General features: G+C 43.0%; 1 protein-coding gene across 2 annotated transcripts in view; it reads left to right on the forward strand.

The window, feature by feature from the left end:
- The window catches only part of EMCN (endomucin), a 263,020-nt gene that overhangs the window by 15,960 nt on the left and 221,061 nt on the right, over positions 1-25,999 (forward strand). Inside the window, exon 2 of one of the 2 annotated variants that reach the window (XM_073589333.1) lies at positions 624-689. The exons of the other annotated variant lie outside the window; for it this stretch is intronic. Coding sequence (XP_073445434.1) covers positions 624-689 — 66 coding nt within the window. The remainder of the gene's footprint in view (positions 1-623; positions 690-25,999) is intronic. 2 annotated transcript variants of the gene reach the window in all.

Genomic DNA, 25,999 nt, shown 5'->3' on the forward strand with positions numbered 1-25,999 from the left:
TTAGTTTTCTCCCGCTTTCAGTAAGCCTGCCGGACAACATTGGACTGCCCTTAACCAGCAGATTGACCATATATACCGTATCTGCAGGTTTATAGCATTTAGGGACACAGCAGGCTCTCAAATGAGGGGAACACTTAAAAAATATTTTATTTGGTGAGCCCCACTAACTATTCATTTATAGGATCCCTGTTACAGTTAATTCATCTTTTTTTTCATAAACCAACCTATATGACTTTGTAATCAGCTTCAGAATACTGGAAAACTCAGAGGTCCACTTGTGAGAAGTCACTAGGGTTAAAATAAAGGAAACCAAAGAAAACCTCTTGCACTCAGTGGGTTGCTGTAAAACTCAGCCGCCCAAATGTAAATAGCAGCTTTCCTGTCCCAGGATGATGTTATGTAAACTGAAAGAAGGAACTGCACGCTTTGTTTTTGCATATTCATGGATGAATACACCAGGCGATGTGTGCTTCTTCTTACCATGAATACATTGTATACTGAGCTGTAGCAATTGTCGCTGTTAATAAAGTCATAATTGCATAGATGAAAATTCACTATGTATCCTGATGAATAATATATTGCTTTATCGCGTTCAATAAACTTTTCTTTTCTTAACTATGTAGCTTTATTGAATAATGTCAATGGAGAAGAAGAAAACCAAACCACAACAACACAGACAGCATCTTCAGGTAATTGTGCTCTTAAAATCTTTTTTCTTTCAATTTCAGTCTAATATTACTTTATCAACTTATTTAACCCCTTCACCCCCAAGGGTGGTTTGCACGTTCATGACCGGGCCAATTTTTACAATTCTGACCACTGTCCCTTTATGAGGTCATAACTCTGGAACACTTCCATGGATCCCGGTGATTCTGACACTGTTTTCTCGTGACATATTGTACTTCATGATACTGGTAAAATTTCATTCAAATAACTTGCGTTTATTTGTGAAAAAAATGGAAATTTGGCAAAAATTTTGAAAATTTCGCAATTTTCCAACTTTGAATTTTTATGCCCTTAAATCACAGAGATACGGCACACAAAAAACTTGATAACTAACATTTCCCATATGTTTACTTTACATCAGCACAATTTTGGAACCAAAATTTTTTTTTGTTAGGAAGTTATAAGGGTTAAAAGTTGACCAGCGATTTCTCATTTTTACAACACCATTTTATTTTTAGGACCACATCACATTTGAAGCCACTTTGAGGGGTCTATAGGATAGAAAATACCCCAAAGTGACACCATTCTAAAAACTGCACCCCTTAAGGTGCTCAAAACCACATTCAAGAAGTTTATTAACCCTTTAGGTGCGCCACAGGAATTTTTTTTAATATTTAAAAAAAAATAAACATCTATTCACAAAAAAAATAGTTCAGGTTCAATTTTTTTTATTTTACCAAGGGTAACAGGAGAAATTGGACTGCAAAAGTTATTGTGCAATTTGTCCTGAGTACGCTGATACCTGATTTGTGGGGGGAACGACTGTTTCGGCGCATGGCAGAGCTCAGAATGGAAGGAGCGCCGTTTGACTTTTTCAATGCAAAATTGGCTGGAATTCAGATCGGACGCCATGTCACGTTTGGAGAGTCCCTGATGTACCTAAACAGTGGAAACCCCCTACAAGTGACCCCATTTTGGAAACTAGACCCCCCAAGGAACTTATCTAGATATGTGGTGAGAACTTTGAACCCACAAGGGCTTTACAGAAGTTTATAACGTACAGCGGTACAATTAAAAAATCATATTTTTTCCACAAAAATGATCTTTTCACCCCAATTTTTATTTTCCCAAGGGTAACAGGACCCTAAAAGTTATTGTGCAATTTGTCCTAAGTATGCTGATACCCCACATGTGGGGGTAAACCACTATTTGGGCGCATGGCAGAGCTCGGAAGGGAAGCAGCGCCATTTGACGTTTTTGGCTGGAATTGAGATCGGACATCATGTCGCGATTGGAAAACCCCTGATGTACCAAAACAGTGGAAACCCCCCACAAATGACACCATTTTGGAAACTAGACCCCCTAAGGAACTTATCTAGATGTGTGGTGAGAACTTTGAACCCCCAAGGGCTTCACAGAAGTTTATAACATAAAGCCGTACAATTAAAAAATCATATTTTTTCCACAAAAATGATCTTTTCACCCTCAATTCTTATTTTTCCAAGGGTAACAGCACCCTAAAAGTTATTGTGCAATTTGTTCTGAGTACGCTGATACCCCACATGTGGGGGTAAACCACTATTTGGGCGCATGGCAGAGCTCGGAAGGGAAGCAGCGCCATTTGACGTTTTTGGCTGGAATTGAGATCGGACACCATGTCGCGATTGGAAAACCCCTGATGTACCTAAACAGTGGAAACCCCCCACAAATGACACCATTTTGGAAACTAGACCCCCTAAGGAACTTATCTAGATGTGTGGTGAGAAATTTGAACCCCCAAGGGCTTCACAGAAGTTTATAACATAAAGCCGTACAATTAAAAAATCATATTTTTTCCACAAAAATGATCTTTTCACCCTCAATTCTTATTTTTCCAAGGGTAACAGCACCCTAAAAGTTATTGTGCAATTTGTTCTGAGTACGCTGATACCCCACATGTGGGGGTAAACCACTATTTGGGCGCATGGCAGAGCTCGGAAGGGAAGCAGCGCCATTTGACGTTTTTGGCTGGAATTGAGATCGGACACCATGTCGCGATTGGAAAACCCCTGATATACTTAAACAGTGGAAACCCCCCACAAATGACACCATTTTGGAAACTAGACCCCCTAAGGAACTTATCTAGATGTGTGGTGAGAACTTTGAACCCCCCAGTGCTTCACAGAAGTTTATAACACCCGGGCGTGAAAATAAAAAATTCGTATTTTTTCCACAAACATGATCTTTTAGTCACCATTTTTTTATTTTCCCAAGGGTACCAGGAGAAATTGGACCCCAAAAGTTGTTGTCCAATTTGTCCTGAGTATGCTGGTACCCCATATGTGGGAGAAAACTACTGTATGGGCACACGTCGGGGCTCGGAAGGGAAGTAGTGACGTTTTGGAATGCAGGCTTTGATGGAATAGTCTGCGGGTGTCATGTTGCCTTTGGAGAGCCCCTAATATACCTAAACAGTGGAACCCCCCCACAAATGACACCATTTTGTATACTAGACCCCCCAAGGAACTTATCTAGATGTGTGGTGAGCACTTTGAACCCCCCAGTGCTTCACAGAAGTTTACAACGCCCGGGCGTGAAAATAAAAAATTCGCATTTTTTCCACAAACATGATCTTTTAGTCACCATTTTTTTATTTTCCCAAGGGTAACAGGAGAAATTAGACCCCAAAAGTTGTTGTCCAATTTGTCCTGAGTATGCTGATACCCCAGATGTGGGAGAAAACTACGGTATGGGCACACGTCGGGGCTCGGAAGGGAAGTAGTGACGTTTTGGAATGCAGACATTGATGGAATGGTCTGCGGGTGTCATGTTGCCTTTGGAGAGCCCCTGATGTACCTAAACCGTGGAAACCCCCCACAAATGACCCCATTTTGAAAACTAGACCCCCTAAGGAACTTATCTAGATGTGAGGTGAACACTTTGAACCCCCAAGGGCTTCACAGAAGTTTATAATGCCCGGGCATGAAAATAAAAAAATCGTATTTTTTCCACAAACATGATCAATTAGTCCCCAATTTTTTCATTTTCCCAAGGGTAACAGGAGAAATTGGACCCCAAAAGTTGTTGTCCAATTTGTCATGAGTACGCTGACACCCCATATGTGGGAGAAAACTACTGTATGGACACACGTCGGGGCTCGGAAGTGAAGCAGTGCCATTTTGGAATGCAGACTTTGATGGAATGGTCTGCGGGTGTCATGTGCGTTTGGAGAGCCCCTGATGTACCTAAACTATTGAAACTCCCCACAAGTGACCCCATTTTGGACACTAGACCCCCCCACGGAACTTATCTAGATGTGTGGTGAGCACTTTGAACCCCCAAGTGCTTCACAGAAGTTTATAACGCTCGGACATGAAAATAAAAAAATCATTTTTTTCCACAAAAATGATATTTTTGCCCCCAATTTTTTATTTTCCCAAGGGTAACAGGAGAAATTGGACCCCAAAAATTGTTTTGCAATTTGTCCTGAGTAGGCTGATACCCTACATGTCAGGGTAAAGCACTGTTTGGGCGCATGGCAGAGCTTGGAAGGGAAGGAGCACCATATGACTTTTTCAACTCAGAATTGGCTGGAATTGAGATCAGACACAATGTTGCATTTGGAGAGCCCCTGATGTGCCCAAACAGTGGAAACCCCCAATTCTAACTCCAACCCGAACCCCAACACACCCCTAACCCTAATCTCAGCCCTAACCCTAGCCCTAACCCTAACCCTAACCCTAACCCTAGCCCTAACCCTAGCCCTAACCCTAACCCTAATGGAAAAATGGAAATAAATACATTTTTTTAATTTTATTATTTTTCCCTAACTAAGGGGGTGATAACGGGGGGTTTGATTTACCATTTATGGCGGTTTTTATGTTTGGCAGCTGTCGCACGCTGAAAGACGCTTTTTATTGTAAAAATAGTTTTTGCATCACCACATATTGAGAGCTATAATTTTTCCGTATTTTGACCCACCGAGTCATGTGAGGTCTTATTTTTTGCGGGACGAGTTGACGTTTTTATTGGTACCATTTTCGGGCACGTGACATTTTTGATCGCTTTTTATTACGATTTTTGGGACGCAGAATGAACAAAAACCAGCATTTCATGAATTTCTTTTGGGAGGGTGCGTTTACACCGTTCCGCGTGCGGTAAACTTGATAAAGCGGTTTTATTTTTTGGGTCAGTACGGTTACAGCGTTACCTCATTTAGGTCGTTTTTTTATGTTTTGTCGGTTTTATGCAATGAAAACTATTTTATATAAAAAATAATTATTTTTGCATCGCTTTATTCTGCGAGCTATAACTTTTTTATTTTTTCGCTGATGATGCTGTGTGGCAGCTCTTTTTTGCGGGACAAGATGACGTTTTCAGCGGTACCATGGATATTTATATGCGTCTTTTTGATCGCGCGTTATTACACTTTTTGTTTGGCGGTATGATAATAAATCATTATTTTTTGCTTCGTTTTTTATTTTTATTTTTTAAGGGGTTCGCTAAAGGGGTTAACTAATGGGACAGTTTTATAGGGCGGGTCGTTACGGACGCGGCGATACCTAATATGTGTACTTTTATTGTTTTGGTTTTTTTTTATTTTCAAAAAATGAATTTATTGGGGAATATATATTTTTTTATTTTACTAATTTATTTGGCGATTTTTTTTAAATTATTTTTACACTTTTTTTTTTACTTTATTACATAGTCCCAGGTGGGACATCACTGTCCTGTGACAGATCGCTGATCTGTCACATCACAGATCACTGTGACAGATCAGCAATCTGTCACAGGCATTGAAGAAGACTTCCTCTTGCCTGCGCTTTGCAGGCACTGAGGAAGCCAGCTTCCTGCAGGCCCCCGAAGGCCCCCGTCGCCATCTTGGATTCGGGGGCCTGGAGGAAAGGAGTCCCCCGCAGCAGCGCTGCACATTGCGCTGCCGTGGGGGGCTCAGGGAAGCACGGAGGGAGCCCCCTCCCTGCCGATGCTTCCCTTTAACTCCCAGTACACCGCGATCGTGTTTGATCGCGGTGTGCAAGGGGTTAACGTGTCGGGGGCGGTCCGTGACCGCCCCTGACACATTGTGCCGGGTGTCAGCTGTGATAATCAGCTGACACCTGGCCGCGATCAGCGGCGCTCACCACGTGGGCACCGCTGATCGCGGTAGACGTACTATCCAGTCCATGGGCATAGGGGCCCGGGTCCCATGGACGGGATTGTACGTCTCATGTCAGGAAGGGGTTAAAAGAGAAAAATGACATTGCGAAGAAACACATTGCACATATAAATACATACTCTAATCTCTGCTTTATCTGTATATCAGTAGTCACAACCACTAAAAATAAACTCGCTGAAATTATGCCCATCAAAGGGGTGGTGTAGAATTTGCAAAAATGTCTGCTTTCTTTAAGAAACAAAATAGCGCCATACTTGCCTGGTATTGCCGATGTCCGGTATTGCCGATTTGTGTGGCATGGGTGGTGTTTTTATAAGAAAGCTCCATTGTATAAATTTAGTCCACAGTGTTTTTATATTTTCACAATGCAACTTGTTAATTTGCTTTTTAAAAGAGAATCACATGTCATGTGCTATAGTTATATATGTTAGTCCAAATTGTGACCCATTGAAATAAATCTTAGGCACATGGGAGGCAAAGGGAAGGCTGCGCAGCAGAATGCATGTTACAAGCAGTGCGGCGATTCCATGCTGAGAAGGAATTTTCAAATATTTTGGAAATAGTTAATTTTTTGTAAGTTGGTACGTCATTACACATGGCATAAGGCGGCAGCACTGTTTCTTTCAAATTCCATATATTTCCAAGATGGCAGAGGGTTGCATGTGAACACCTACTGTTCTCACTGGAATCATACAGTAACAGGCTATATTGGTAAGTGGATTACTATTAACTAGCAACACGCATAACTTAAGTTCAGTAAATATAAAAGAAGTACTGTTAGGAAAACTAAATACTATAATATCTTTGGTTCTGTAAGATTATTGTTTACCAGAAATGTTGCACATATCCATTGTAGACATTTTCTCAGTAACATAAGTTACCAAAAAGATAAAAAGTTTTAGTAGGATTGAGAACTAAGCATAAATTAAGTTGTAACTTTCAGAGTTTTTATATTGCATAATGGATTAACTAGAGTTGAGCGAAACGGGTCGAAAAATTTCAAAAGTCGCCGACTTTTGGCAAAGTCGGGTTTCATGAAACGAAACCCGACCCTAGGATGAGGTCGGCCACGAGGTCGGCGACTTACGCGCCAAAGTCGCGTTTCAAAAGTTTGTTTTGCGCTCTTTTTCAGCCAATCAGGATCCACGGACACTGTGGGCAACGTGATGACATAGGCAGGGGTCACCACCATCTTTCAGAAGGGCATGCAAGTGATTGGCTTGCTTTGGTGGGCGTCACAGGGGGTATAAAAGGGCGTGCACGCCGACCGCCATCTTACTTCTGCCGATCTCAGTATAGGGAGAGGTTGCTGCTGATTCTGTAGGGAGAGCGTTAGGCAGGGAAGAAGACAAAAAAACTGCTTCTGCTGCTAGCGATTTGGCCTGCACAACACACCAGTCACTGTGTGTGCAGTGCAAGGGGAGGCTATATAGTGGTGTATCAGTGGTGTTGGTTGTTGGGCTGCCTTCTAAGGCTTCCTGACATTCCTGCATTGCTGTTTACCCACTGCTCCGCAAACTGCTTTTTTAAAAGCAATCCCAATTTTTTTTTTTTGTCCTGCTGAGAAGAAAAAAAAACTGCTTCTGCTGCTAGCGATTTGGCCTGTACAACACACCAGTCACTGTGTGTACAGTGCAAGGGGAGGCTATATAGTGGTGTATCAGTGGTGTTGGTTGTTGGGCTGCCTTCTAAGGCTTCCTGACATTCCTGCATTGCTGTTTACCCACTGCTCCGCAAACTGCTTTTTTAAAAGCAATCCCAATTTTTTTTTTTGTCCTGCTGAGAAGAAAAAAAAACTGCTTCTGCTGCTAGCGATTTGGCCTGCACAACACACCAGTCACTGTGTGTGCAGTGCAAGGGGAGGCTATATTGTGGTGTATCAGTGGTGTTGGTTGTTGGGCTGCCTTTTAAGGCTTCCTGACAGGCTGGCATTGCTGTTTACCCACTGCTCTGCAAACTGCTTTTTTAAAAGCAATCCAATCTCCCTTATCCTCTAGTCACTTTTGTCACAGCTGTGCCATCGAGCCTGTGACATAGCGCTCAGATATCAGTGGGCCTCACACAATCCAAAAGTGTCCAGTGTCCACAAGTGTCTGCAGAAATTCAAAATCTCCCTTATCCTCTCGTCACTTTTGTCACAGCTGTGCCATCGAGCCTGTGACATAGCGCTCAGATATCAGTGGGCCTCACACAATCCAAAAGTGTCCAGTGTCCACAAGTGTGTGCAGAAATTCAAAATCTCCCTTATCCTCTAGTCACTTTGGTCACAGCTGTGCCATCGAGCCTGTCACATAGCGCTCAGATATTCATTGGGCCTCACACAATCCAAAAGTGTCCAGTGTCCACAAGTGTGTGCAGAAATTCAAAATCTCCCTTATCCTCTAGTCACTTTGGTCACAGCTGTGCCATCGAGCCTGTCACATAGCGCTCAGATATTCATTGGGCCTCACACAATTCAAAAGTGTCCAGTGTCCACAAGTGTGTGCAGAAATTCAAAATCTCCGTTATCCTCTAGTCACTTTGGTCACAGCTGTGCCATCGAGTCTGTCACATAGCGCTCAGATATTCATTGGGTCTCACACAATCCAAAAGTGTCCAGTGTCCACAAGTGTGTGCAGAAATTCAAAATCTCCCTTATCCTCTCGTCACTTTTGTCACAGCTGTGCCATCGAGCCTGTGACATAGCGCTCAGATATCAGTGGCCCTCACACAATCCAAAAGTGTCCAGTGTCCACAAGTGTCTGCAGAAATTCAAAATCTCCCTTATCCTCTCGTCACTTTTGTCACAGCTGTGCCATCGAGCCTGTGACATAGCGCACAGATATCAGTGGGCCTCACACAATCCAAAAGTGTCCAGTGTCCACAAGTGTCTGCAGAAATTCAAAATCTCCCTTATCCTCTCGTCACTTTTGTCACAGCTGTGCCATCGAGCCTGTGACATAGCGCTCAGATATCAGTGGCTCTCACACAATCCAAAAGTGTCCAGTGTCCACAAGTGTCTGCAGAAATTCAAAATCTCCCTTATCCTCTTGTCACTTTTGTCACAGCTGTGCCATCGAGCCTGTGACATAGCGCTCAGATATCAGTGGGCCTCACACAATCCAAAAGTGTCCAGTGTCCACAAGTGTCTGCAGAAATTCAAAATCTCCCCTGTCCTATAGACACCTTGTACCTTGTTTTACATTACTATATAGTTTGTTGGATTTTGTCTACATTTCTACCAAAAATGAGGAAGGCTGGTGGAAGAGGCCGTGGAATTGGGCGGGGGATGGCAGCTGGTAATGATGGTGTTGGTGGTGGATCTGATGGTAGTGGCAAGAGCAAAATAGGACCGAATGCAGGAGGTGTTGAGCCTGCATCATCGTCTGGCTACATAAGGCCTCGAACGCTTAGTTTTCTAGGAGTTGGCAAACCGCTTTTAAAGCCAGAGCATCAGGAAAAAGTTTTGTCTTACATTGCTGACTCAGCCTCCAGCTCTATCGCCTCCTCTTCTTCAGTTGTAAAAAGTAAAAGCACTGAGTCGTCATTGGAGGCTCATGTTCATGAACCACACCTTTCTTTGTGTCCTTCACCCCAACCAAGATTGAAGGATGACGCAGGCCATACTACTGATTACTCCATGGAGCTGTTTTCACATACCATGCCTGGATTATCAAGTCAAATGGTGAATTACCCAGGCCAAGATGAATCTGACATGGAGTGCACTGATGCACAGCCGCTGATGGATGATTCTGCTGGTACATTCACTCAGAGCACTACATTGTCCTCGCAGTGTACAGAGCCAGATTCTGACCCTGATGAGACTCAGGTGCCCCTTCCCGCACACTATACCACCATACACGGTGACACAGAGGAAGGTGCACATGACATAGAAGAGGAGGTGATGGATGACCCAGTTGTTGACCCAGATTGGCATCCATTGGGGGAAGAGGGTGCTGCTTCCAATAGCTCAGATGAGGAGCATCCACAGCAGACATCGACATCGCAACAGCTGTTATCTGGCAGGCCCGGAGCACTCCAAAGACAGGTTCCAAACATCAAAAGAGTTGCTGGACAGCTTGTCCAGAGGGTCAAAAGATCACAGCGTGCTAGGCCGCAAAATGTCTGCCAAAGTAGGAAGAGTGCAGTGTGGCACTTTTTTGACCAAAATCCTCATGATCAGGCCAAGGTTATCTGTAAGAAGTGCGCAAAGACCTTTAGCCGAGGGAAAAATCTGAAAAATTTGAATACCAGTTGCATTCTTAGACATTTAAACAGCATGCACTTGCAAGCGTGGACACAACACCAAACCTCAAGTGCCACATGTGCAACTGATCACAACGAAGGTAGTCCGCAACGCTACATTGTTTCCCCCACTGTAAGCCCACCGGTTAGCACAGCAGCAAATGTTGAGGTGTCGTTGCAAGGCCACAGCAGTCAGGGAATCCCACTGTTATATCAACGAAAGACTGATTCTAGGCCATCAGAAAGAACACCAACTCCATCACCATCATCAACCCTCTCTCAGTCCGCCCTGTCCACCACTACTTCCACCATATGCAGCTCTCAAGTCCAGCTCACCCTCCCAGACACTATGAGTAGGTCAAGAAAGTACTCAGTCTCTCATCCGCGTACACTGGGTTTGAACGCCCACATTGCCAAACTAATCTCGTTTGAGATGATGCCCTTTCGGTTGGTGTAAAGCACAGCTTTCCGCGAACTCATGGCCTATGCAGTACCACGCTATGACCTACCCAGTCGCCACTTCTTCTCTCGCAAAGCCATCCCAGCCCTCCACCATCATGTGAAAGACCGCATTGTCCATGCACTCAAGCAGTCAGTGAGCGGAAAGGTGCACCTCACAACTGATGCATGGTCCAGTCGGCATGGCCAGGGCCGTTACGTGTCCATCACTGCGCACTGGGTTAATGTGGTGGATGCAGGGTCCACAGGGGACAGCGGTGGTGGGACAGTGCTGCCTAGCCCACGGTATAGGAAACAGTTGGCTGTAGGCGTTCGACCCTCCTCCTCCTCCTCCTCCAGAAGCGAAAGCTCGTCCACAGAGCGCAGTCGTACGAGCACTCCATCTGCAGCTGCCACTGTTGCACACGATGTGTCCCCCTATCGAGCAGCTAGTGGAAAGCGTCAGCAGGCTGTGTTGCAGAAGATGTGTTTGGGCAACAGACACACCGCCGAGGTGCTGGCCGAGTACTTGAAGCGACAAACTGAGTCATGGCTGGGCAGTGTACATCTTGAGGCAGGCAAGGTAGTTAGTGATAACGGCCGTAGTTTTGTGGCAGCCATAGCCCTTTCAAAACTCAGCCATATACCTTGCTTGGCTCACACCTTGAACCTGATGGTGCAGTGCTTCCTCAAAAATTATCCGGAGTTAACAGCCCTGCTCCAGAAGGTGCGAAGACTGTGCGCGCACATCCGCCGGTCGCCTGTACATTCCGTTCGTATGCAGAAGCTGCAGCGATTGCTCCACCTTCCCAACCACCGCCTCATTATCGACATTGCAACAAGGTGGAACTCCACCCTGCACATGGTGGAGAGGCTGTGCGAGCAGAGGCAGGCCATAATGCATTTGTGGGAGGATACACGGCCAGGCACTTTGAGAGCAGACATGGAGTTGACAGGTGTGCAGTGGTCGAAGCTGAAAGACCTCTGTAAAGTCCTTCAGTGTTTTGAGGAATGCACACGGCTGGTAAGCGCAGACGACGCCATCCTAAGCATGAGCATCCCACTTATGCGTCTGCTCATGCAAACTTTGACGCACCTTAAGGAGCAGGCGTCTGCAGCCAATGTTGATGAGGAGGAAGAGGAGGAGGGAATCCTTGATGACATGCAGCCATTGTCTGCTCAGGGACCTCTCCTGGACGAGGTGGAGGAAGAAGAGGAGGAGGAGGAGGATGATGGGGATGATTACTTAGGGGAGGAGGATGCATCTCGTGGGGCAAGTGAAAATGTTGGCGTGGCAAGGTCTGGTACAGGGTTTGTGCGTGACTGGAGGGATGTGGATTTGCCAGAAAGTGCTCCTCCAACCAGCACTCGCAGTGCATCATTGACACCGGGAACATTGGCCCACATGTCAGATTATGTCTTGCAGATCCTAAAAAGGGACCCACGCATTGCCAAAATGATGAACGATGACGACTACTGGTTGGCCAGCATCCTGGATCCACGCTATAAAGGCAAATTACAAAACATCATGCCACAGGAGAACCTTGACCTAATATTGGCTAATAAACAAGCAACTCTGGTAAATCGGTTGCTTGAGGCATTCCCAGCACACAGCAGCGGTGATGGTTCTCACACGAGCCGTACGGGCCGGGGGCAGCTTGGCAGAGGTGTTCGTGGTGCACACAGCAGAAGTGGCGTTGGAGACAGGGGTTTCATGACAATGTTGTGGACTGATTTTTCAAGTACTGCTCACACAACTGGTAATACTGCATCGATGGAAAGTGACAGGAGACAGTAGTTGTCAACTATGGTTACAAACTACTTTTCCTCCCATATCGATGGTCTCCCACACAGGTCATTCCCCTTTGACTATTGGGCCGCTAAACTGGACACCTGGCCTGAATTGGCACAATATGCCTTACAGGAGCTCGCTTGCCCAGCTGCAAGTGTGCTATCGGAAAGAGTCTTCAGTGCAGCTGGATCAATCCTGACAGAAAAAAGGACCCGTCTGTCAACCCAAAATGTGGATGATCTAACCTTCATTAAAATGAACCACGCATGGATTTCCAAGGATTTTGTCCCACCTTCCCCTGATGACACATAGGGTGACAGAAAAATGGCTTGCTTTGGTCCACCTCTTCCTGGGACTTGACCTATTTCACCTTTTGCATCAGCTGAATGTCCAACATCAACATATGCCACTTTCTAAAACTCCCTAACTGTGCTGCCTCCCCCCCCATGGCCGGGGTCACCACCTAGCGCACGACACCGTGCGAGTGCCGTTGCCCTGGACAGGTGGGTAGGCCGACTCTTGGGCGCGGGCACTGGCACAGGGTCCTTCATAGTGCAATCAAGTGTCTCTGACGGTGGTGGTGCACACCCGCCGTCAGACACACCGCCGTACTATGAGGGGCCCAGTGCCAGTACCAACGCCCACGAGTGGGCCCCCCTTGCTTGGGCAGGGCCCCAGCATTTGCAATCTTTACCTCTCCCTGCTCCTCCGCTGTGTAGTCTGGGCCGTCAAATCCATACTGTGCCTGACACCGTCTGAGCCTGCCTCCTGATGTATAGACATATATTTTGAATGTGTACGCTATCCATACATGTTATCTGGGGATACGGTACCCTTTCTAACCTTTGTGCAATCACGTGCAATCCATACTGGGCCTAACACCGTCTGAGCCTGCCTCCTGATGTATAGACATATATTTTGAATGTGTACGCTATCCATACATGTTATCCGGGGAAACGGTACCCTTTCTAACCTTTGTGCAATAACGTGCAATCCATACTGGGCCTAACACCGTCTTCCTGCCTCCTGATGTATAGACATATATTTTGAATGTGTACCCTATCCATACATGTTATCTGGGGATACGGTACCCTTTCTAACCTTTGTGCAATCACGTGCAATCCATACTGGGCCTAACACCGTCTGAGCCTGCCTCCTGATGTATAGACATATATTTTGAAAGTGTACGCTATCCATACATGTTATCCGGGGAAACGGTACCCTTTCTAACCTTTGTGCAATCACGTGCAATCCATACTGGGCCTAACACCGTCTGAGCCTGCCTCCTGATGTATAGACATATATTTTGAATGTGTACGCTATCCATACATGTTATCTGGGGATACGGTACCCTTTCTCACCTATGTGCAATCACGTTTAATCCATACTGGGCGTGAGAACGGCTGGCGAGCTGTTAAGCAAGCTACAGCACCTGTGGTTTGCACACGTAAGTTTTTCATTTTTTCAGGAATGACGGTTAGGCCTAATTCCGGAACTACGGTTGACCTGCACTTACTGGGAAATCATTGTTCGCGGGTAATAATTGTAATCAGTGATCCCCATCACTAACGTTGTTCAGCGGGTTATCTGCACCTGTAAGCGACAAACGCTGGCCTTTTCAGTGTAGCGCACATGCAGCCACGGACATGTAAGGGCATGACACACCAGTTATTGGCCAATCTCATGTGCCAGAGCCTCACGTGTCCCTCTAGTAAGCCGGACTCGGACCGCGGGGCATGACGGAGTCTCGTTCGTTAACGGAATTAAGCTTGCAATGTGTGCATCTGTTCTGTAGCTGGCATGGTTGAGGTTTCCCAGGTGGAGTCGAATTTAACCGTAGGCTCCACTCCTGGTGTTGCCCTTCTGGACATTCCTTTAAGGTTCAGCTTTGCAACCATACTGCCCACATAAAACAAACACTTTGCCTTCATGAACTCTGTTTGGAGGGTCATGACTCATGGGAATAACGCCGCCCAATCAGTTAACCTGCTAGAGAGATCGTTCGTTGCTCCCAAGCATGACATCACACTCCCTAGGAAGAAGGTAATGCCACTGTGGCGACCGTACTCCTGGGGGCGACACAAGTGCACTGATGCCCAGCCACTGCTCGATGAATCTGCTGGTACATTGACCCAGACCACTACATTCCCCTCGCACGCTACACGACCTGAATCTGACCCTGATGAAACTCAGGTTACCCTTCCCATATACAGTTCCATCTTACATGGTGACAAAGAGGAAGCTGCAGATGAAAGTGCAGGTTCGGCCCACCCGCCATCAGACACACCACCGTACTATCAGGGGCCCTGTGCCAGTGCCGTTGCCAACGAGTGGGCCCCCCCTGCTTGCTCAGGATCACAGCACTTGCAAAGTTGAAATACTGTGCAGTGAGATGGAAGATGGGGACGACGAGGAGTCCAGACAAGTACAGGGATTCCCTAGCGAGGAGACTTATTTGATTGTTTTCAATGTTGGGACAGCAATTTTTGGGGAGCACTATACTCTGGAGAATGATAGATGGAGCCCACCATACACTGCAACATTCCAAAGGTGGACATCAGACACTGGAGCAGCATTTACAGGGCCCATTATACACTAGAGCATTAGAAATGGGGCCCATTATGTTTGGAGCATTATTTGGGCCCATAAGACAGTGGAGCTTCATCCATGGGGACCAACATATACTGTAGCATTATGTGGAGCTCATCATATACTGTTTCAAACATTATATGGGACCAATGATTTTGTATGGAGAAATAGATGGGCCTCGTCATGAGATGTAAAAAGTGAGGTATTTTTCATTGTACTATACCGCTATTTCTCTGCCGTATCAGAGCATGATGAGTTGTGGTATGTGTTAAAGGGGCGCTCTTTCGCCCAGGGCACATGAAAACCTGCAGCCAGCCCTCCCCCCCCACAACTTTAGCCAAATAACCCCCATTTTTCAGTGCGTAACTTGTATTATGAAGTTAATTAAGGTTGACAAGCTTAAGTAAGAAGAATTGATGCTTTTGGCATTCAAATGGGCACTGTAGGTGTGTTTCCTGTCCTCCTCTCACTGCCGACTTTTATTCCCCATTGACTTACATTGGGTTTCGTGTTTCGGGACGACCCCGACTTTTCCCTATAATCGGACGATCTTGCTCGACCCGACTTTTGGAAAAGTCAGGTTTCACGAAACGAAACGCGACCCTAAAAAACCAAAAGTCGCTCAACTCTAGTATTAACTATTCACTAAGTTTCATGTTGCTGCTAAAAGTTTCACAGTTTCTGTATGAACCATAACCATATCATGGAAGAGAAACCCATTAAACCAGTAGAAAGCACTTAAAAAAGTCTTATAGGTGGGTTTACATGTGGAAATTAGAGGACAATCGCAGAAAGACTCACAAATCACAGGAAGAAAAAATAAGATCAAATAAAGTCCAAAGACTAAAAATTATTTCAAAATATGAAAAACAATCGCATGTTGAATATACAGGAAACAGGAAAAATGGGCATTGTGTCAGAATGACCATAAGGGCACATAGGCTGAAAAAATGGAGCAAACATTCGGGGGTATAGACCAAGGGATTTATTTCTAATCCCTTGGTCTATACACCCAAATGTATGCTCCATTTTTTCAGCCTATGTGCCCTTATGGTCATTCTGACACAATGCCCATTTTTCCTGTTTCCTGTATATTCAATAAAATTGTTTTTCATATTTTCAAATAATTTTTTGTCTTTGGACTTTATTTGACCGTATTTTTCTTCCTGTGATTTTTGAGTTTCTGTATGAAGTAAACTTATTGTAACGTACGTTACCATCAGCTTTGTAACGTAAGTTACTTCAGCTTTTCAATGTGTTACCTGCCTTTCAATTCAATTTCAAAGCTGCAAACGAACTGAAGAATGTAGAGGTCCTAGACATAAGCAACACTGAGATTGATTACAGAAATTTGGCTCTGGATTTAAAGCAGTTGGTAAGCAATGCAAAGCCTGTTGAAGGAATTCCAAATTTCATGCCATAGGCTATTTTGCAGGCAAATTTATTGGCTTTAGAACCACTAAAAACATGGTCTATTACAATGCTAATAACTGCAAGTACCCTGATATTGAATACAAAGTTGATGATTGGGTTGAAGTAATGTATGATGGCAGAAAGTATTGTGGAGTGGTTACTGAGGTTGCACGCAATGAGATGAAAGTGAAAACCATGGAACTCTATGGCAAGAATAAAAATGTTAGGTTCACTAGTTGCCTGCTCCTGGCCCAAAGGGTATTGATCAGTGCGCAGTTAAAAATCACACCACAGAGTCAGATGTAACCTCTATGATCAATCTATGGCACAGCTCCAAGAGAGAGAGCTTTATTGATTCAAACATAGGTTCATATATCCCCTGTGAGGGGGCTCTGTTAACTCTAAAATGGGAGTGTTCTGATGTATTCCATTGGTTAGTGGGTTGGGCAGTGAGCTAGTCTTAGGGCGGATCCATGAGGTCATCAGGCTGGGTTGGTCCATGAGGTCATCAGAGTGAGTGTCGTCGTGGGTGGATCCATGGAGCACATGGTGTGTGAAAACAGGAAATTCCAGATCCATGAGCACATGGTGTGTGGTGAAAAACAGGAAATGGCAGCCATCTTTAGTGTCACACTTTTATCTGAAAAAGCTTATGTAAGGTGAGATAATACACTTTTTGGGTAGTTCCTCTCAATCTCTTATGTCTTGAGGTAATTAAGTATTAGATCTTAAGGCTCTCCTCAACAAAAATACCTGGAAATGGCCATCTAAAGCTGATGAAATCTATTATGATGTCTGTCAAATTTTAAGAAAGGTTGATCCTCCCCTAAAAATGGGTTCTATGGACATTTGGGAATTTTTTGATTACCCAGGAAGTTAAATGAGCAGTGAGCACAAATTTACATCCTTGTTGAAATTCTTCATTAGCTGTGTCTGAATTCATTGGACTGGACCACATGTGTAGGCCTAGATTAAAATTTAGTCTACATTATGTGATTGATCAACGGTCGTATTTTGTGATCAAAATTTTCACTCTGCAAAAATGTTGACAACTGAAGTATGAATATTGATTGATTACATTTTTATACAAAATTTTAGTCTCCATATGTAGTTCACACCAATGAATTCACATGCAGCCTATGTTTTGTCTAAATAAAGTCAGTTTGCCTTCTCAAATATGAACACTGACAAAGTTGAACTCATTCTTTGTTTTGTAGCGTAAGTTACTATATTGTGCTGTAAGTTACCTACATTTCTTGCAATAAAAACTGTTGCATTTAACTTGAGAGGTTAAAATAAATTGGTTAAAGTTCCTTGGACTATGGTGTTTTAATACAATAAAAATAGTGCTTCTCCCCTGTTTACCAGAACAGAAAACTTGGCAGTCCCATGATATGGACAATTGTCTTTCCTTTTTGTGTAACGTAAGTTACCAAGTAATAACACTGTATTTTGTATTTAATTTGTATTGCTGAAAAATCAAACTGTGTTGAAATTTATTGAGAATAGTTTAATGTACAATATACAATATACATTCACTCATTTTTGTGCATAAAGAACAGTCTGTAGCCATTATCAACTCAGTTTTTGGCTTGTGAATGTAACATAAGTTACCATGGAATCGCCCAGTGAGCAAACTCCAGCTCATTGTAGGTAAAGGTATGGTTGGCAATTTAAAATTAAACTTTTGGTACATCATCCAATATATTATTTAAAACCTTTCAAGAGACATCAGTATCATCAGACATGATAGAGCTCCCGGCTTTAGGTGAACCACCATTTCTACTAACAGTGGTGCTAGTGAGTTCGGCTGCATAAACTGAATGCCATATTATAATAGATTAGTCACTTTTATGCTATACAGTAAGTTTGCAATTTTTAGCCAGCCCTTAGATAAACCCTCTTCTTCATGAGGAAATGCTAAGAATCTAGTTAAAGGGGTTCTCCAAGAAATGTAATAAAATAAATAATGTACATTAAATTATTAAACATTTTTCTAAATACCTCTTATTTAGTTAAAAAAAGGTATTCTTTTTTAACTGCACTCTGTCATGATTTGAAAGGTGGCAACTGTCATATATAATTGTTCAGCCTATCCAAGATTTCAGAAGACATGCGGTAAGAAGGGCTGCATGAAGCATGACACAGATGCACTAAAACTGTAATGCAGACTGAGATTGGTTTTCATTCTCAGTCATCTAAAGAAAGCTGTCTATCTTCTCATTCAAAACATTCTCTTAACATTCAAACATGTTATCCTAAATCATGTAACAAGGCTCGTTAAAGGATCGATATTGACTTTTAGGATTGCTACTTCCCATAAGTGGCACTAGAGTTCTAGTTTTCTTCCTCTCTGAAGAGGTAATTTACATATTTAGTTTCCCAGAGGAGCATTACAAAGCTTTAAAACCTCCTCTCATTGGCATGCTAGGCTTGACATGTCCCTCTCTATAAGGAGAAACGTTATCCCTCGGACCCCAGTCAAAAGCCTTTCACCTAGCCAAACCAGATTGAACACTTTTCACTGATGAGGGGCAGCACTACAAAACAATGTGTCTGAAAATTGAGATTCTGGTTTTGCTGTTATTCAAAGCCATATGGCAAGGCTCATTAAAGGGTCGATATTCACTTTTAGGATTGCTACTTCCAATAGGTGGCGCTAGAGTGCTAGTCCTCTTCCTGTTTGAAGAGGCAATTTGCATCTTCTTCTCCTTTGTCCTGTCAGGTTGACTGAACAGATGAATGTACTTTTACGATACCTGACTGGATGCTGCTCTGAAATGACCTCTGTCTCAAGCAGATGATCTGCGTGTCCTCTGAAATCTAGGACGAGTTGTGATTAATGGCAGCTGCCTTGTTTAAAATCCTGACAGTGTGCACTAGATAAAGCATAACTTTTTGCTTAATAAAGGTATTTAGAAAAATGTTTAATATTAAAATGTATATTTTTTTATTTTATTACATTTCTCTGAGAACCCATTTAAGTAGCTGAAAGACCTGCTGATCAGTTGTCATAAACGGGAGAAGTTTTTTCACATTTCTCCTGCAGCAGCTAAATGAGTTGGCTGCTCTCTGATACATGATTTCGTTAAAGGGAACCTGTCATCTGATTCATGCTGCTAAAACCACAGCCAAAATGAATCAGAACTTACCTGCGTGATTGCAGCCATTTATATTTTTCTATAAAAATGTATTTTATAGATCTGGTTGGCGCCATCTTTTGCCGGCATTTACCAGCTCTGCTCTAGGTGATTCACAGATTACTCACAATGATTGGAGAGACCAGTCAATCATTTGCAATGGCATTAGGAGGAGCTGGCCAGGGTAGCACCGTACTAGTCTCATATCCATCTATGCCCCGGTCTGATCTTGTAACTGATCTTCTCTGGCATTTCAGAGAAAATGTACCAGCCTGCAGTTGTGCAGCCAGGCCCTAATTGATCCTGCCCAGGATTTGGGCTGCATGAATTCAAGTTTCCTTTAAGTTCTTAAGAGTGGGCACTCTTTGTACTTTATATCTCTGTAAATGCACTTATTTTAATGAAATAATTTAATTGACATTTTTAACCAGAAAAGAGCACTAAAGTCTGGAATACATTATATATCTTGATTCTGCACTGTTATACACATATTTTATTAGCTTTATACTGATTACAATTTGCCAACTTTCTAAATACCATAATCAATAAATCCACTTATCATTAGCCATTCCAAGTCTCCTTATACAATTTTAGTTTGCAAACTATATTCATTTGAGACAGTTATTGTAAATGAGATTGATATGAGTGATGATCACTACAAAATGTTGCTGCCGCACTTTGTGTGACAGTTGAGACGCAAGGCACTACTCACGGACGAGGTGTAAGGTGGGTAAGTCAATAAGTCTGAGGTTGAAAATCAGGAAGGTATGTCATTCCTAGAAGGTAGCAGAACACATCAGGACAAATGGTCTAGGCAAATGGATGGTCAAAGGCAAATCCAAATTTGGGAAACATAGATCAGAAGACTAGAATCTAAAGCACAGAGTAGCATTCACCACTTGAGCAGATCTACAATTGACAGAGACTAGAGACAAACTGAGCTAAATAGCCTGGGAATCACTTTGAACAGGAGACACCTGTAAGAAACCCAGTATGCTCTGTGTTGTGAATTCACTTTCTGGCCTGCCACTGGTTGCTAGTGAAGGTAGTGGAGCTGGTTGTATTGACAGAGGAGTCACGAGTTCTCTTTCCGGGCTCCCTCTGGTGGTTACAGGAGGTAATGGAGCTGATCTAATTGACAGAGGCCTGCCACCTGATAATGAGTACGACGATTGGACATCTGGAGTCTCTGACTGGATTTAAGACAGCCAACTCCCTCTATCCCTGCTGGTAATTTTTCCTGCCTCCTGAGGTCTTAGTTTCCAGTTCAGTCCCTGCATGCTCAAGCCAAGTGTTCTTTGCTATTGTTCACATTTGATTTGGTTTTGTCTATTCAGTTTTGTGTGCTCAGTCAGCCCCGGCTGGGACTGTGCTGAATTGCCATCCTTATGTTACTGTTTGTTTCAGTTTGTTTTTTGTCCCTTATTAGATTGGCCTCTTTTTGCTCTGCTTTCAGAATATGTCAGAGTGCTGATATAGTGGGAGAAGTCTAGTGACTTCAGAGTTTTTGCTATCAGAAGTATTGGACATTTTTGCAGGTTTTTTTGCGTGATTGCAGACAGTGTCTTTCCTTTCTTGTCCTTTCTACTTAGTGTGGGCCCCATCGTTTGCTCAGCCTATTTTCCTACCTGTGTTTGTGTTTTCATCTTGTCTCACCGACCATATATGTTTGGGGGCTGTCTATTCCTTTGGGGTAGGCTCTGGGGCAGTTTAGATTTCCCCTTTTCTAGCTTTAGGCTTATTTAGTTCTCTGGCTGTGTCGAGGCGTCTAGAATCATCGCAGGCACGCTCCACGGCTACTGCTAGTTGTGTGGATAGCAATCTGTTTAGTTACCAACCTCTCTGGTTTTCTGTAGCTTAGCGTGGTCTTGTTTTCCTCCTTGGTGACCCAATCATAACAGCTCTGGCCCTGAATAGGCAACTGGACTGTCGCTCACCACACTGACAGCTCAGCACCCCCAAGCGTCAGATTAGACTGCTGAGCTGCCACACACCACATTGAGTGGAGGAACTGCGACAATAGTAAGTTCCATACAGAATTCTGCCATCAGTCACTGGGCTAAAATATAAAATTCATGCAAAAAATTCTGGACAATAAGCATTGATTTGTATTTATTACATTGTTAAATATTTACCAGCTAAATTGTGATTAGTTTTACAAAATAATTTTTACTTTTATCATTTTAGCGGTAAAACTGTGTTAGTTATTTGTTAATCCCTAGTCAAACAATTATGTGCCCTTTAATTGATAAAGGTATTTGGTTGACAAAAGATTTTACTGGAATGTGATGAAATTGCTAACTAAGACAAATTCTATTGAAGATAACAAAATAAGCTGAATTACAAATTGAAATGTGCCTATGTGAACATTATTAAAATTCATTTTTCCCATTCATTTTTCATTTTATTTTGTTTAAAAAAATGAATATAAAGGAAAATAATTTTCCATCATCATGTGTTTTCCCCTTGGTGTTTTATCCTTCTGAACTAATTAACGTAGACAAATACGAAATCACAGTGTAAGGGGTCATACAATCACCGTAAAAAAAAAAGTCAGATTTCGGTCCAGAAAAGTGGAACAAGTGTCATTCAATTATCATGTGATTTTCACGCAAGTACAATCTGATTTTTAACACCTAGCATCCAATTTACATTCGATTTACATGCGAATGCAATCCGATTGCAATGCAATTTCAACATGAGCTTTTACCTCATGGTGACATGGTAAAATGTAATGGGGTTCATATCCTTTCACCATAGGGACATCACCATAAACGTGAGATAGTGTTCATGCTCGTTGTTCCGTCGGAAAGGTCCTGGGAGTTCACAGCCAATTAACTTAGTTCAACCCACTGACGACTGACATATGATCTTTTCCATTGGTGATTGCACTTACATCTGTGAGTTGAACTGAGTTTGTTGGCTGTGAACTGCATGGATCTTTCTGACAGCACCGCAAGCATGAGAACTTTCTCATGCTCGCAGTGATGTCAGTGATGTGAAAGGAGTTTATTTGATATGAACCCGCTCAACGTTACCAAAATCACTGTGAGGCACTTTGCTGAGCAAGCATGTGCAGCTCAGAGTCTCTGCTGGATGGCAGTTTGCATAGTTGCATCATGCTACAATGCAGTCTGCCATCTAGATGTAGCAGAGCTAGACGCATTGAGGGACAATTGATTTATTATTTTCTCGGCGGACAGGTAAGTAACATGGTTGTTTATTATATTAATTCTGTTAAGGGAGACATTGGCATCAGTGGATTGGGCATTGACGTGAGTATACATGTTTTTGGTAAATGTAGATTCATTAAAAGAGTCTGTGTCATGATTTCAATTAAAGGAAATTATTCTGGGTGTATGTTTTTATACAATATCACTATGGGGTTAGTAATGGGGATGTATTATGGATGCCTCTCCATTAGTAATCTCTGGGCTTGTCACAAAGGTGACATCAAGTACCCTTGAACTATCACTACACTTGCCGCTGCACCAGGGCAAGTGGGAACAGCAAGGCTTAGAGCCAGAATTGATGCATTTTATGGATGCGCTCTTTCTGGGGCGTCTGAGAGGTGATGTTTTAGTCTGAGAGGAGGCCAATATCCATGGCCCCTTCTTAGGCTATTAATATCAGCCTAGATTTAGCTGGTTATCAATTATAGGGGGACCCTATGTCATTTTTTTTGAGCGTCTCCCATTTTAAATAACCTTGAAAGGCTAAGTATACAACTGTGAAATTATATTAATAGCATGGGAAGCACCATGGGTATTATGCCCTTCGCTTGCTATAAACATCTGCTCCCAGCTGTCCACTTTCGCTCAGTTAGTTAATAAAGTGTCGGGGGATCCCACCCCATTTTTTTCACAAAATAGTTCATTCAGTAAAAAAATACATGAACAGTATTAATTATATACAGATGCACCTCAAAAAATTAGAATATCATCAAAAAGTTAATTTATTTCATTTCTTCAATGCAAAAAGGGAAACTCATATTTATGTTAATGTTGATGATTATGGCTTACAGCCAATGAAAACCCAAAGGTCATTATCTCAGTAAATTAGAATCCTTTATAACACCAGCTTGGAAAATGATTTTAAAATCCGAAATGTTGGCCTACTTAAATATATATTCAGTAAATGCACTCAATACTTGGTCGGGGCTCCTTTGGCATCAATTACAGCATCAATGCGGTGTGGCATGAAGGTGATCAGCCTATGGCTCTGCTGAGGTATTAGGGTATGTTTCCACTTTCAGTATTTGCTGCGCTTTGAACGCAGCAGATACTCGCTCCATCCAAAGCACTGACAGCTTTTGTACGTGCGGTGATTCCATATGTGTTCATTGAACACATGCGGAATCACCGCATCCTATACATAGAGAGTGATATTTATCTTGTGGAGACTGAGTGTCTCGGCAAGATAAATAGACATGCTGCGGTCTATAAAGACGTGCCGCATGTGCATATATGCAGGTCTGCCACCTGCATCTTTGAACGCATAGTGGAGATGGGATTTCATAAAATCCCATCCACTATGCAGTAACATCTGTCCGCTGTGGATTGGACGCTGCGGCTGTATGCAGCGTCCAATCCGCAGCAAATACTGAATGTGGAAACATCCCCTTATGGAAGCCCAGATTGCTTTGATAGCAGCCGTCAGCTTGTCTGCATTGTTGGGTCTGGTGTCTCATCTTCCTCTTGACAATACTTCATAGATTCTCTATGGGGATAAGATCCAGTGAGTTTGCTGGCCAATCAAACACAGTTATACTGTTGCTTTTAAACCAGGAATTGGTACTTTTGGCAGGGTGGACAGTGTGGACCTCAAGCAGCTTCAATTGTCTGTCTCTCCACTCTTCCTCCAGACTCTGGGACCTTGATTTCCAAGATCTAGTGTGAAGTTTCCACAATCAGTGATGGTTTGGGGAGCCATGTCATCTGCTGGTGTATGTCCACTGTGTTTTATCAAGACCAAAGTCAGCACAGTCATCTACCAGGAAATTTTAGAGCATTTCATGCTTCCTTCTGCTGACAAACTTTTTTCAGATGGCCAGCAAACTCATCTGACCTTAACCCCATGGAGAATCTATGGGGTATTGTCAAGAGGAAGATGAGAGACACCAGACACAACAATGCGGGCGAGCTGATGGCTGCTATCAAAGCAACCTTGGCTTCCATAACACCACAGGCTGATCGCCTCCATGTCCTGCTGCATTGATGCAGTAATTGATGCAAAAGGAGCCCCGACCAAGTATTGAGTGCATTAACTGAACATACATTTCAGCAGGCCAACATTTCAGATTTTAAAATCATTTTTTCAAGCTGGTGTTATAAAGTATTCTAATTTACTGAGATAATAACTTTTGGGTTTTCATTGGCTGTAAGCCATAATCATCAACATTAACAGAAATAAACACTTGAAATAGATCACACTGTTTGCAATGACTCTAAATAATATATGAGTTTCACTTTTTTGCATTGAAGAACTGAAATAGATTAACTTTTTTGATGATATTCTAATTTTGTGAGATGTACCTGTATTTCACTGACATCTTTATATCTGTATATTCTGTGTGCATATATCTATTCTATCTATTATATTTTGTCGTGTCATGCTGTGATTTTACTGCACGCGGCAGATGAATTGCCAGATTTTCATGGACATGGTCAAAGTGTCGTGCGATTTTTTTTATCGCACACATTGACTTCCATTGATTAATCTCATCCGAGATACACAACATTCATAGCATTCTGGGATTTCAGCTGAAAAAAAAATTGTATATGAACAGAGAATCATAACATTAGACAGAGTGCAATCAGATTTTTTACCAAATTGCACTCATCCATGTTCCTCGCAGATGAGTAGGAGCCCTAAAAGGACACGTGTGTAAAAGAAGGACGGCACTCGCATGGTCCAAGTGCTGTGTGATTTATTTCTTCGCACCTATTTATGTCTATTGCAGAGTGTGATCTGATTTCCGATTGCAATCGCAGGATGCTGCAATTTTTTTTCAGTTCGATTGTGGTCTGATCCAAGATGAAACAAAACACACAATGAGAAAATAACATTGGTCCTAATGCAACACTGGTCCTAATTTTTAATCAAGTTGCATTTGTCCGATTTAATCGCAAGTGTGAGGGGGCCCTAAGGGTTGTATTCATATATCTGTGCAACACATCAGACAGCACATGGACCCATAGATCTTAAATCTATTCATACATCCATGAAAATCACAAATCCGAGTGTAAGATCCATAAGACTCAAAGATTCTATTCTGATCCATGTTTCTGGATCAGCTTTGACCTTAAAGGGAACCGGCTGTCACCCCTTTTTTGCAATATCATATAATGATATCATTCAATTGTCAATTGTGTGTCATATAAGGATTCTCTTAGTACTTTTGCTTCCCCCTGACCCCGCACCTTTCATGCATAAATACCTTTCTTATATCGGTTCAGATGTATGTAAACTGCCACGGTCCGGTCCGATGGGCGGGGCTTATTCAACTGCTCCCCCCTCCCCGTCTTGCTCTACACAAGAAGAAATGCATAGAGCAAGACAGGGAGGGGGGAGCAGGTGAAT

The sequence above is a fragment of the Dendrobates tinctorius genome, unplaced genomic scaffold (genome assembly GCF_039654945.1).
Source record: "Dendrobates tinctorius isolate UK_male_01 unplaced genomic scaffold, ASM3965494v1 ptg000011l, whole genome shotgun sequence".
Taxonomy (NCBI): Eukaryota; Metazoa; Chordata; class Amphibia; order Anura; family Dendrobatidae; genus Dendrobates; species Dendrobates tinctorius.